The sequence below is a fragment of the Galeopterus variegatus genome, unplaced genomic scaffold (genome assembly GCF_000696425.1).
Source record: "Galeopterus variegatus unplaced genomic scaffold, G_variegatus-3.0.2 Scaffold2295, whole genome shotgun sequence".
Taxonomy (NCBI): Eukaryota; Metazoa; Chordata; class Mammalia; order Dermoptera; family Cynocephalidae; genus Galeopterus; species Galeopterus variegatus.
In genome coordinates, this window is record NW_007728406.1 from 227,060 (window position 1) to 242,128 (window position 15,069).

At 35.6% G+C, this 15,069-nt stretch overlaps 1 protein-coding gene across 1 annotated transcript in view; it reads right to left on the reverse strand.

Annotated features, from left to right (window-relative positions):
- Positions 1 to 15,069, reverse strand: part of GALC (galactosylceramidase) — a 67,196-nt gene that overhangs the window by 27,695 nt on the left and 24,432 nt on the right. The window contains exons 6-10 of the mRNA XM_008581211.1: positions 14,839 to 14,877; positions 10,294 to 10,424; positions 7,092 to 7,247; positions 3,848 to 3,972; positions 1,832 to 1,959 (exon numbers count right to left, since the gene is read on the reverse strand). Of these exons, the coding sequence (XP_008579433.1) occupies positions 1,832 to 1,959; positions 3,848 to 3,972; positions 7,092 to 7,247; positions 10,294 to 10,424; positions 14,839 to 14,877 (579 nt within the window). The remainder of the gene's footprint in view (positions 1 to 1,831; positions 1,960 to 3,847; positions 3,973 to 7,091; positions 7,248 to 10,293; positions 10,425 to 14,838; positions 14,878 to 15,069) is intronic.

Consider the following 15,069-nt stretch of genomic DNA (forward strand, 5'->3'; position numbering starts at 1 on the left):
AAAAAAAGAAGGAAAATTCCTTTTTTTTTTTTTTTTTTTTTTTTTTTTTTTTGTGACCGGTAAGGGGATCACAACCCTTGGCTTTGTGTCGTCCGCACCACGCTCAGCCAGTGAGCGCACTGGCCAGTCCTATATAGGATCCGAACCCGCAGCGGGAGCGCCGCTGCACTTCCAGCGCTGCACTCTCCTGAGTGCACCACGGGGCCGGCCCAGGAAAGTCACTTTCTGACCTTCTGCCTTTCTCCCGTGAAGCACATCATAAGACCCTCATTCGAGAGTTGCCCTCCCTATACCCAGAGGAAAAGAACATCCTTGTTTCTGAAGACAGTTTCTGGTGAAGAGGATGAGATGCCCACTTGCTCTGGAGCCTGCACATGCAATCCTGAGACAACTGACAAAAAGCTAGCAGAAAGGTAAGAATTCTTTCCAAGTCCTGCTCTCCCAGATCTTTGTCAGAGTAGCTGGTCAAGAAAGGTAAAAATGTATCCTTGTCCCTTTCTTTCCAATTTCAGATTAGCAGGAGAAAAACACTTGTTTGGTTCGTAACTCTTCTGTTAACTTGGTTTTGGGTACCCATTAGTTATGAATGCTTTCCCTCCCAGGGACAGCTATGGCTCTCCTCTTTGTCTCGTTTTGTGACAAAACGAGAACTTGGTCTGACATTCAGTCTGTCGGGGGGCATGTGTGTTTTCAGTTTTGCATGTGCAGGCAGCCACTTTCAGGTTGGGGGCCACAAGAACATGGCTGGACAAAAATGTGGGTTATACCCCATTTGCAGCTAACATGTCGACTGTCACCACCTCTCGGGGTGGGGGTGGGGAGGTGTTATCTGTGTCTTTCTTTTGGCTACCCTTGGCAGTGATCTGAATCTTGGGAAGGCGCATCTTTTTACACCTTCTTTTGAGGCCTCCTCTTTCATCCATGAGAAGTCATATAAGCCTTATTGGTTTCGGTTCTAAGTCATTTGATAAGCACTTCCGGTTATAAAAATGGAGTTCAATACAGCCAGAAAAATTTACTGTTTCTCCTGGCTGAAATCTGATAATAAGATATGTGAAAGGACTTTTACTTTTTTTTAAGACCTCTATAGTCAGGAGTTTGCCAAATTGCAGGCTGACATTCAGAGCCAGACAGGAGCTATACATATTCCTTGAAGGCCTCTCTGTTCTCTGTTCGGTCCTGTTTCTTCCCTGGGACTTCTCAGTCAACTGAAACCCCGCTTCTCAAACCCCTGCTGACTCTACACTCTACCAACTCTGTCCACCTCTTTCTTGTTGGAACTTCACTGGTCTCTTTAGGAAGCCACTTCTTTCCATCAGCTTCTGCTCCTCCTTCCTTCTTTTGCCACCTTCAATCTTCCATTCAGTTCCCTGAGTCCTTCATATTGCTTCCTTCAAGCCCCTACCTCCTGCATCCCTCTATCCCTGCCAGACCTTTTCCCTTCCCACTCCAGCTCCTCAGTCACTTGAACTTTAAGATCCTTGCTCTCAACAGACTCAAAGGTTCCCTCAAAAGCAACTATCTGAGACTGAGAAAGGAAAAAACCACAGCTTCCATAACTTTACATATCAGGGCAAGGGAAGGTCTTAAAGGTCTTCTCCACAAATATTGGTAAACAGGTAACCTTAATTTGTCCCATTGCCAAAAGCATAAAATAGAGAAAAGATGAGAGCTATTCTATAAACCACTGAGTTTTAAAGCTATATGATCTTGGCATCTGTGTATGTATATATGTGTTTAAAAAAAAAAAAAAGGTATTCAGTTTTGTATTACGGTATTTTTCCAATACTAAAGAAGTGAGTTAATCCAACAGCAACAACAAAAAAATTACCATAGTTTCAATGATGATGGTAAGGTTACCTAAGCCATCAGTCAGAGCTACGTAGCTTCCTCCTTTCTCTAAATGGCCAACTGTCTTCAGGTAATACCAACCTGGTTGAGTAAACTGAGTGGTATGAGCTACAAAAAAGCAGAGAAAGACCCAAATAAGATAAAAATGGTGATAATAGAGTCTCTTAAAAAAAAAAAAGGAAAAAAAGCTGTCTACTGATTTGAATCTGACTGAGTCTAACAAGCTGTTTCCTATTTTGGAGCAAAATACCTGCCAACCTCATGTTTCAACTTTTAAATAATTAATCTAGGTAAATGGTATAATTGCAGGAAGATTCTTGAAATGATGAGTAAACATAAACCTGTCAGTTGAAGAATATTGATTAGTCTTCTTTTTCCAAGAGCAAAATAAAATTATCCTCTCCCAAACTTCATCTGTTTTTAACCTATCCTAAAACTACTACAAAAAAAAAGAGGTTAAAAAAGTAAACAATGCATTTCAGAAACTAAATATGCATTACGTTAACTCCTTAAATTATTCATTCAAAAATATGGAAAAATTAAGGGCCGGCCCGGTGGCGCACTGGAGAGTGCACTGCTTGGGAGCGCGGCGGCGCTCCCGCCGAGGGTTCGGATCCCATGTGGAGACCGGTTCCCGCTCACTGGCTGAGCGCGGTGCGGGCGCAACACCGAGGGTTGCGATCCCGTTGCCGGTCCCCAGTACGGGGGCGGCACCGGGGGTTGTGATCCCGTTTCCGGTCAGTAAAAAAAAAAAAAAAAAAATGGAAAAATTAAGTTGGACTTGTAAATCTTTGTTGGTTAATCTTCAAATGTTGAAATTTTTGGTCACACTATCTAGATGAACTAATGCACTCTTCTAATTTTGTGAATGTCAGGGGTGGGACAGGCAATATTGCTCAGCACATTTTCAGGACCAGCTTTGAAGGTGAGCAATCAATATATATGTTATGGAAGTAAATTTGTTTGAAAAACTAAGTGCCCTCATATCATATGAGTAATATAAAATTTTCAGCATGTGCTCATTTTCTAACTATATGAGAGTCATGATTATACCTTTTTCTGAAAATTACCTTTTAACAACACACATCAGTAAATTTAGGGAACAATCTAAAGCCATGATATTTCATATAACTTTTACATTTACTTATTCATTTAATGATTTAATAAATACAAAATTTGTTAATAATTTAATATTTGTTCACCTTTGATTTTGTTAGCACACTATTCTAGCCAACAAAACTTTACTAATATAAAAGAGTAAAATGTCCCCAAGACTAACTTTTATTTTTACTTTTAATTTTTAATTTTACATTTGTAATTATTCAAAAATGTATTTTGATATAATGAAAGGTATTTTTAGACTTCAAAAATAAATGTTCTTTTTTTAAGATAAAATAAAATGATTATTTGCAAAAGCATAAAAGGAAAATAAATTTAACTATATTTCCCATTCAATTATAACCATTATTTATATTGTAATATACAAATGATAAAAACACAGTTACTCTAAACATATAAATTTTCAAAGTTAATATAATTTATATACAGCATGATATCTTGATTTTTATCAATTGCATTGTATTGTAACCATCCCAAGACTAATTTCAAGACTTTTAGATACTCTGAGTTGGAACAAACCTTTACAAATACAGCATTTCATTAGCAATTATCATAATTTGTAATCATACACTTAGATGTTTACCTATTTGTGCTTCATCATGAGATAACTCTTCCTTTTCCTCTTCCTGTCCTCTTTTCCTTCTCCCCCTCCCCCACTCTTTTCTAAGATCCTGGACTTAAAATAATCAAAAATCAAAATTGGAATACAGAAAGTAATCTAGTTGCCCAAAATATTCTTAAAAAACACTGTGGCAAATCTTGCTTAAAATAGAGACATACACTCAACACATGCACACACACACTTTGTACAATCTCTTCTGTTTTCTGCTATGTCTCTTAGAGAGGAATTTAGGGAGAGATGGAATCTGAACCATACCTGATATCCAGAGTGGAGAGTCTACTACATAGTGTCCACTCCATGGCTCCTGGGCAGTCATCAAGCCGCATCGCCCATAAGGCAACTGTTCATAATAACTAGCTACCAAATTCCAAGCGATTGTGCTAAAAGATTTGTTTGATAAAAGAGAAACACAAAGATAATTTGTGATAAAAATGTAGATGTCTAAAAGCCTGAAGTAAAAAGATCTTATCACAGTTATATAAATATATGTAAGTGATCATAAAATGACCACCCAACACAAGAAAATATAAGTTGCCTAAGTTCACTCACGTTCTGAAAAATCCAGTGTTGGATGCATCTAAATATTTTTAATGGTTAATCACATAATAAAAAAAAATACAATGTAGATGCAGTGTACAATTTTTTATTGAACAATGGTATAGCCAGGAGATAAATCATATTCCTACCAGTACCAGCCAGACATGTTGCAAATTAGAGTCCAATACAAATAAAGGCTTTATCCATACCTGCTTTCCTTTCGACAGTCAGCCTTCTTAATGCCCCAGTTTCATGACATAATTTTATGAACTTGGCTCTGAACTGCTCCAAAGTTTTAAAATTGAGAACTCTTAAAGTCAGACTCCCTGGATCTGTTTCCTCATCTGTAGAATGAGGATAATAATTGTACCTAGTTCATGCGACTGTTGTGAGGATTAAATGCACTAATGCACAGGAGGAGTATAGAACATGGTCTGGAATGTAGTATTGCTATTATTTTGCTTCATATGCAAGTACTAATTGGATCTGCTGGTCTGCTTTTTGGCCCATTCTTTCAGACTATCAGGCCCTAATAGTCCACAGCAGGTGCTGAACCCTAAGAGAGTGACTCTGTGGTTCTCAGAAAATCCAAAGGCAAAAGATCCCCAACCTAATACTGCTATACTTTGGGTTCCTCACAGCTTAAAAAAAAAAAAACAGAGCTTACCCATACAATTTTTTTTTTCTTATTAAGTCCTAATGCATCATAAAAAGACAGACTGGCATTCTTAGCAAATTAAAGCCTTCTAATTCTGTCAACACAAAATAGAAATGATAACCCCAATTTTCAAAAAAACCTTACTACCAATGAACATTGTAAGAGTTCTCATCATTTTGCCCACACTTTGCAAGATGCCTGGTATCCTCTCTGGCTAGTGAAGGAAGCATAAATTGAGAAAAACTTTTTAGAAGGCATTTTGTAAAATATGTACAAAAGCCTTCAAAACCTATATACTTCTGACCCAGACATTCCATTTGTAAGAACATACCCTAAGGAACTAATCATAGATGTGTACAAAGATAATCATATACAAATTGTTCATTTCAGTTTGTACAAAGCTATTAATTAAAAATAGAAACAACTTCCATTTCTAGGAAGAGAGAAATGTCAGTGAGGTATAACATATTTTCTACATCACTGTTTCACAAACTTGTGTGGCATGAGAATCACCTAGGATACTAACTGGACCAACATAGTCCCAGAAGCCCTCCCTGTAAGTTCTGATTCAGTAAGTTTGGGGCGACTGCCAAGGAACCAATTTAAAAAGCATCTCAGATGCTTCTCAAGATAAGGCAAGTTTCAGAAGTACTGCTTTATGTAACAGAATATACATAGGCATTAAAAATGATGAAGTAGAAATATATCTAAATATAAGAAAAAGTTCACAATGCCATGTTAAATGAAAACCAGCTTACTAAATAGATTATGTAGTGTGGTCTCAATTTTGTATTAAAAATGTAAATATAAATAGGAGGACATACACTGAAATTTTTAAGGATGATTATTTCTGGATGGTAAGGTTATGGGTGATTTTATTTCCTTCTTTCTACTTATCTTCAGTTTCTAAATTCTCTGCCATAAACATACATTACTCTTAATACCAAATTAATTTATTAAAACCTAACCATCCATGATAAGCTTCTTTTCTTTCAAAAAGAGAAAAAAACAAATGCAATATACGAGACTACCTCAAAAAGTCTGTAGAAATATTTATATTACCTTTCAATTCTACTTTTCCACAAACTTTTTGAAGTACCCTGGTATATATCTCAACTTGCATTAACATCAGAAAAGTATACATATTGGTTTGCTTTTGTTCTATTTATCATCGTTTTAGAAAGCTAATTTGAATCTAATTACAAAGTGTTTTCAAAACATTTAAGAAATGCTTCCCTTAGAAATAAAACGAGTTGTATTCTCTCTTCTGAACCTCTGTTCTGTAAACAGTTAACAAAAGTTAAGTGATACTATGAAGAATCAATCAAGCAGACTGGGAGGTGGATAGTCCACAAGAAAACTGGCATAGTCTTTTCAAAAAGAAGGAAACTATTCCAGATTTTAAAAAGACTTCAGGTGTGTAACTTCTAAATGTGATACATGGCAGCTGGCCCATGTTAGAGCTGATTAGAGCATAGCCTTAAAACCCCAAGGTTCAGATCCCCGTACTGGCCAACCACCAAAAAATAAATAAATAAATGCAATGCATGGTGCTTGACTAGATCTTCCCTTTAAAAAAAAAAAAGTTAGAAATGATATTCAGGGGACAAATGGAAAAATCGGAATATAGACTGGGTATTAGAAAATTCATTTTTCTAAATTTAATTTTATTAAACCATGCGATGAATGTTGTGGCATATCATTTTCTATTATGTGACAATATTGGCTGGCAATGAAATTCTGAATAGCTTTTGCTAGTCTTAATTCTGTATGTTGTTTTTCTGTGGCTGTCAGGTATGGGGATCTGAACCCTTGGAGTTGGCATTATCAGCACCACACTCTCCCAAGTGCGCTAAGCATCCAGCGCTTAGAAAATTTAGAAATGGTCTATTGTATGAAAATGATATTGTGATCACGTAGGAGAATATCCTTATGTTTTGAAGTCTCATGCTAAAATATTTTGGGGTGAAGTGTCATGACATAAAGTAATTTATTTTATAATCGTTTATTAAAAATGTCTGTAGCTTTACAAAAATCGTAGAACTGCATGAATTTTACTATATATATAAATTATACCTCAATAAACCTGACAATTTAATATAGACTATATTCGAATGTAGAAAAATAGATGGTTATAGATTAGATACTGATGAGATATATGTATAGATGAAGGCAGTAGGACAAAGTGTTTATAATCATTGAATCTAGATTGTAAAAATATGAAAGTCCATTGTACTTTTTTCTACCTATTGTGCTTTTTAAAATCTTCATAATAAAAACCCTAAAAGGTTTTTAATAACTTACGAAGTCATATAGCCATTGATATAATTCTGATTCAATATGCGACCCCAGCAGCCTGCACCCACGTCATTATTTAAAGTGCTAAAATCTTCAGAAGCCCAAAGCTTCTTCCCAGTCAACTTTGCATCCTTTACTGTGTGGGTACCAGGATAATGAGACCTGGAAAAGAAACAGTGAGAACAAATGGGAAAAGTCAGACTGTGGCACTTATCTATTTTTGTTCAGTGAATGAAAATACAAGTCCTCTCCAAGAATTTCTATTTTTAAAACAATTGGGCATCTTCCAAGTAGATGACAGACTGAATATAATCATTTACTTCCCATCCTCTATCTCAAGATGCCCTTAAAATGAAAACAAAGAGAACAAGAGGAGATCAACCTACAACAGCACACAGAATGGGAAGGAAGATCATCAGGGATAAGAAATTTCAATTTATTTCTGGAAACCATAAAATGAATAGAAGTATGTTAATGGATGAAGGCAGCAGAGGAGGCCACAGCCTAGAACAGTCCAAGAGGAGAATGAGGTGAAAACAGGATTCAGACATCCCAGGGGAAGCTAGAGAGCATGGCTCAGTAGGAAGGAAGGAGTAAGGAGGCAGCCAAAAATAAGACTGAGTCTATAAAATAAAGTAATACCCTCTCCCCTGCTCCCACTCCTAGCAGACAGAAAGACAACTCAGCATTTACTCCCAGGCAAAATAAAAAACAAAAAACCCACAGATGATTCTTTCTCGAATAAAAAGAATAAACTACCTTGGGAAAATTAAAAGTTACTACATAAGATCAGCGGTGGTTCTCATCTTGGGTGATGTTTTCCCCCTAAAAGAGATGTTTAGCAATATCTGGAGACATTTTTCTCAATTGTCCCACCTGAGGCAGGGGAGATATGCTACTGGCATCTAGTAAATAGAGGCCAGAAATGCTTCTAAACATCCTTCAATGCACAGGACAGAGCCCCAAAATAAACAGTTATTTTATCCAAAACCTGAATGATTCATTGAATGATCTAAGCAAAGAAGGGCAAACTGATACTAAAATCTGTGTTTCTCCCAAAGTCCAGATCTACTGCTATTTCAACAAAATGTAGACTCTTTAATAATATAATTTTTAAAGTATATAATCAGTTAAAACCTCTACCATTTCACAGCATCATTTTTCCAAACTTCGAATGACAAATAAAATTAAGATCACTGAAAGTAAAACAACTTTGTTTATCCTAACAGAGCAAAATATCTATATTAAAAGAAAATTAGAATTTCTGAACAGAATGGATTACGACAGAGCCCAGTTTCTGAAACTCCCCAGAATTGCTCCCAAAACCAAACAGACTAACCAAATGAGGGAAAGGAAAAACCTTCAGACAATATCTTCATCAAAACTAGGTGTCAGGGAATCCCCAAGAGCCCACAGCATCAGGACTGGGCAAAATAAGCAGAATGTATGTGGAAACTGTAGAAGTAAAAGGCAACCAGAAGGTACTTACCCTCAAAGGAACAGACCCTACCCTAAGTGGCAGCATCAAAGAGTGACTCATGAAACTTCACAGGCTTGCAGTTGGGAGTCAATGCCAAAACCAATGAATTCACTGAGATCAAGCACAACACTGTAACAGTTTAAACCAGATTTGCCCAGTAGAAATACAATGTGAATCACACATGTAATTTTAAATTGTCTAGTAACCACATTTTAAAAACCAAAAGGTTTCTACCTCAACAATAAAAATAATTTTTAAAAAAATTAATTCAATTTAATTAGCAAAAGGAAATTAAAAAATTAAATTTAATGATATAGTTTGCTTAACCTAATATAACCACCTTCTAACACCCAAGAAACTGAGGGACAAACTTCAGCAAAAGACTTGAAGGTGAACATTGAATATGTTTAATGGTAGAGAGAGATTAAAAGAAAGTAATTAAATAGTATATAAATATTACATGCTCTGCTAATGTACAACTAATGCAGCTGACACTAAACAACAAAAGGGGGAAAAGAGGTAAAAGGTAAGCTAAGTTTGCAGATTCCCTGCGAGTACAAGTTTATAACTTGTAGCTCATAAATCAAGATGGTAGAAGCTTAAGCTCATGTAAGAGTACAAAGATTAACACTAAGATAATTCTGGTAATTAAAATTCCATGGCAGGAAAGAGAACAGGAGGAAGAATAAGTTCAAATAATTTTAGTATTGCTTGTAGTAAACCAACAGACAATATCTAAATGAAAAGGAAACTAAGAGTTTTAGTGAAGCAGTTTTTCAATTTCAGCACTTTTGACACTCTAGGCTGAATAACTTTTTGTTATGGGGAAGCTACCCTGTATTCTAGAGGATGTTTAGAAGTATTCCTGGCCTCCACCCATCAGACGTCAGTAGCACCTCCCTTCCTAGCGTGACAATTAAAAATATCTCCAAACATTGCCAAATATCCCTTGGGAGACAAAATTACCCCCAGCTGAGAATCACTGATACAAAGGTATAAATCAGTATAAGTGTGATCAACAGAACCAAAAATAAACCTTGCTAAATAACAAAAGAGACACCTTAAACAAACAAACAAAATCACATAGCAAAGATTTTGTATTAGTACATGCATAGTATAAATCATTCAATTAAAAAGGACAATAGGGTAGCACAGAAAGGAAATGTCAGTTTGGCTTGGTAGCAATATACTCAGTCATAAAAAAATAATAATAATGCTACAATCCGAAGAGGTCAAGGCCAGAGGGCTTAAAGGCAGAAACGGAATAAGGAATAGGGTCAAAGCTATACTACTAAGGAGACATGACAAAAGTTATAAGTCAGTGGTCATACCGAACCATTTACACAAGTGTTCACACATAAACTCCCAGCCACAGGAAACCTGGGAGTGCAGAACTAATTTCACAACACCACCTTTATAACTTCTAAAATTAAATACCACCTCTGCCCCTTAATTAAACAGGGCTTTGTTTAGATTATCCAAACATCAACACATTTTTTTAAAAGTTACCAATACATTTCATTGTCATAGAAAGATCCCAAGATACTCATACATTTCAAAGAGAAAGGAATGAACTATCAGCTATAGATGCTTTAGTAAAACAAATACAAGAGAGCTACCTTCTGAGAATGTAATCAAATGGAGAGCAGAAGGCAAAAACAAAGGCATAGTCAACACCCAGAGGAAGCAATAAGAAACTGCTAGTTTTCAAAATAAAATATTCCTTACCCTATAACATCAACCACCTTCAAGAGTTCAGAGTCAAGTAGCATAGCAGCAGAAATAGGCTGCCAGAGATTATCACTCGCTATGATTTTCACTTGCTGAAGACCTTGATAGTTCAGCATTTTTCTTAACACCTTTTGGTGAGACAAATAAAACACAGAAACTAAGGTTACAAATGAGTTTTTAGCTGTTGAATTACAAGCAACATAGCTAAAGCATCTACAAAAATCAGCATTCTGGACAATAGTTTCAATACTACCTCTCTATAAAAATATGCCTCCTGTGGAAAATAAAAGCATTATCATTAAGACAACCTACTTCCACTTAATGGGAATGTAAAAAGAGGAAAAAAAAAAAAAGGGGATAAAAATGTTTTAGAGAGATTTTACATCTGACTTTAACATTATGTTTAACTGCAGAAATTTAGGGGGACAGGGGAGGTGAGTTGGAGCAACAATAAAAATATTCAAACAGTACTATGCAGAAATAACCACTATTATTTAGGTACACTTTCTTCCAGGAATTTTCCTATGCAGATACAATAATAAAATACGGATCATATAAATGTAACATTTGGTAAAATGCTTTAACCTATCATTTTATTTAAAGTATTTTCCATTATAAAATATTCTGCCATCATTGAAAATAGTAGAGTTCTTACTATTTTGTACCATACTAGAACTAGAAATAAGAAATATTCCATTCTAACCCTCAAGTCTTTAACACTTACAAACAGGACAGAAAATAAAATCTACCTGTAGGATTGTCCACCCACAAAAGTTATGTGACAAGCTAAACTCTAACAGAGAATAAATCAACAAAGCACAAATTGAGCACCTACTCTAGTACTTAGTACTGTAAGTACCCATGAGGTACTTACTAGGCCCCATGAGGACTCTAAAAGAAGCAAGAGATGGGAGCCCTCACCCTTAGGTTGGCAAGCACTCACCAGGACCCCAAAACTAACAGGGTATGCTAGAAAAGTGGAAAGCAGGTAAAGAGCAAAACGTGTGGATTGCCTGTATGTAAAAAAAGAGTAGAGAAAAGGAGACATCATTTTACCCAGGATCAGGAGGATCAGATTTCATACCTGAGTAATCCTCGATGAATGGATACAAATACTCTCATCACTATACATACCCCCAAGCACGTGAAACTGGCATATAGTAGCAGGTGCTCAATACTATCAGTTTAATTAATTAAGAAAAGAAAGAATGAAGAATTTCACAAGCTCTCTTTTCACATTCTAACTTTTCTGAACTAAGGAAATTTCCAATTAATATGCTCTTTTAGGAGCATTAAATTAAATCCACGGTGTACAGTTGTCCCCTGGTATCTCTCGAGGACTGGTCCAGAATCCCTAGGGATACCAAAACCTGAGGATGCTCAAGTGCCTTGTATAAAATGCATATCTGTATACAATCTATGCACATCCTCCCATACACATCTCTAGATTCCTTATAATACCTAACACAATGCAAATGCTATGTAAATAGTTGTTATACTGTACTTTTCTAATTTGTAGTATTTCTATTGTTGTATTGTTATTTTTATTTCAAATATTTTCGATCCATGGTTGGTTGAATGCACATATGCAGAACCCACAGATACAGTAGAGGGCCAACTGCACTTTATAATGAATGGTTTCTTAAAACTGGCGTATTATGGTATTTTAGAAAATGTGGTGAGGTAATCCAAGCTCACCTTTCAAACAAGGTCAGGTGAGTCCTTGGGCACCCTGGAAGCAACATAAACAAATCCTTAATAGTAAATAGAGACCAACTCTCAAGATTTAGGACTGAGAATCCTTATCCCTCTGTTAGATCAATCTTGTATTACATCACCCTGAAGTTCTTCTTTATTCTTACAGAGAAGGAGAAGAGCAACTTAGCCAAATTTGCATCTGTCACTATGGATATATCTAGATTTTCTAATTCTATTCCTAGACAATCACCAGTAAGATTACTTACTTTTTTATAAGGCATATTTGAATAACATTCCAAAATGTACAAGCCTATAAACTGGGATTTATAAATAAGTTTCCATCCCAGAGTCATGAATAGCAGCATTCTTTGAGCAAAATTTAATCTAACATATTTTCAAATGTTTTTGTCGTGGAACTCCTCCCTTCCAAAAAACAAACCAAAAAAAAAAACTTAGACAGAAGCCCTATAAGATAAATGAAAGAGGAGTTATTTTGGTTGAATTCAATGAGGGTCCAGAGACTCACACATCCATTACCATCCACTACCTTCAGATCCTGGTCCAGATTTTCCAGACACAACTTAAAAACCCTAAGAATACTACTGAAAACCAGAGTAAATCATAAACATAATGTAAATAGAAAAAAATTAAAGAAGAAATACCTTTGCCATCTTCACATAAATTTTTTGTATTACATTTATTTCTACTCTTAAAAACAAATCCTTATTCTTCCCCGTATAGTCATCTTAAGATACTATACGGAATGTATATTCATTAGGATTATCCAATCTGAGTACCTACATTCCTTTGTCACTACTGAACTCTTTACAATAGGCATTTCAACAAAAACACAGATCCCAGTAAAATCATGCCACAAAAATAGCAAACCCAATCTAAAAGATTTTATGTCCTCAGACATTTTACTGCGGGAAAACTAAAGGTTAGGAGAAAAGGAAACAAAATTTGAACTGTTCAAAACACTGATCACGAGTCTTAGAGCAACAACTAGTCTTTCAAATCGGGTAAATGAAATCAGAATGCATTGGAGTTAGCAAAAGACTTTTACCACCTCAGTCCCAGATCACTAGTATAAAAGAAAAAAGACACCAGATTCTAATACTTGTAATGCTTCCCTCAAATAAAATAAACACAATTAGAGAGACATACATACAATCACAAGAAAATAAAGCATAAACTCTGAAATGTCAAATTTGGGTAGATAAAAAGTTCATCACTTTTCACTATGAAGACCCTGTAGTGACACCATCCACCTGATTATGGGGTTATATGCTACAATGCAGTCACTGGACTTCTGCTCTGTCCTCTTGCTGCTCTCATCAGACCTACGCTCACAACAGTCATGACTTCCCACTGATAACCTTTGTGCTTCAGTCTTATACTAACTTCACCGCCCCACCTCCCAAACCCATCCTGCCCACAACCACACCCCCAGTACTCTCCTGGTAAAGCCTGCAGCCTGGAACAGTCCTTGAGTTACTTGACTCTGGCTGCAATGGATCCTCTTAAATTTATGCTCTTCCCCCCACACACAACCACAGATTAGTTAAAATGTGCCATTACTCCAGCGAACACATTAGCTTACTGACTGGGACCAGTTCCCCTATTTTTCACCCCTTGTTTAATCCATCCTACATGACTTGCTTTTTCCTCAAATCCCTTTACTTCTCAGTCTTTACTTTCTTGCAAGGGCCACACCCCTGCCTTAGCAACCTGGGGAGTTTCTACCTGTCGCTTCTTGAAGATTCCAACTCCATGTCACCTCCTCTAACAGACATCCCTAATCAACCAAGGCAAAGGTGTCATCTCCTCTGTGTACCTTCTGAGAACCCAGTATGTACATCATTCTGTTAGGGAAACTATAACTGATGTGTTAGTTGTCCACATCTGACTCTATACCCCCCAATATGAACTTCTTTGGGGGCAGAAACAGTACATTCCACCCTTGTATTCCAACTATGTGCACAAAGCCTGACAAACTAGGTGTTGAGTAAATACTTGCAGACTGACTGAATGAATACATGAAAGAAATTTATTGAATATTATCTGCTTAAAAACATAAAACACTCAATTTTAAAAGATTTGTTTAAAAACTGAAACAAAATGTACACACAAAATTATATTTCTTGGGAAAAAAAATGAAACAAGACAAATAGAACTGAAAAGTAGACTAGAGAATAGTTCTCTCTGAAAAGTAAAACTGTCATTTGATTTCCAATGACAAAAGGAGTTGTTATTCTCGGTTTCTCCCTTCCTGAAAAATAGCAATAATAGTAATTACCCCATAGTGGAAGCTGGGATAATTAAATGGAGATAAATATTTAGGGAAGGTGGCTCAAAAATAATATGATTTGCAAATGTTAGTTGCTACCTCTTTGCTAATCACCAAGAGAAGAGTGTTATATAACGCACTCTGATATGCATTCCAAAGAAAACAAGAACAAGAATATGTGCTATAAACTTTGGCATAAGACAATGAAAATAAAAAGCTACATCTCTTGAACTTTTCAAATTCTAAAATGATAAAATTGTTTTTATAATAATTCCAAAACTAATGAATTTTAAAATAAGAAAATTCAGCACAACTCTTCAGACAAAGGCAATTCAGGGCTTACAGAAAATTTCATATGCTTTAATACGAGGAATACAAACATTATTAAGATTTTGTTTGAATTTCATGTCGCAATTAGCAAAACAAATAACTGTGCTATAAGAAACATAATGTTTCTACTACAAATTTCCTATTAACTTCCTACTAATTTCTGTGTGGAACCATAAGGAATTATTCACTAATAATGTGAAAGTAGGTATTAAAGTTATACAGACCTTTATATAATCGCTATCATATGACCTCTCATTCCATATCTGAAAAACAAAAAGTCAAAAAAGTTTGGGTTAAAAGTTTTTAAATGTCAAAAAAGTAGGCATTATCATTAAGATGCCTCTTCTCCCATCATCTTTCATATTATTTGATAAGCCATTTTTCTTACCTTATGAACTATCCTACTAAAGAATTTATAGATATTCATAAGGCAAAATAACTTTTTTTTTTTTTTT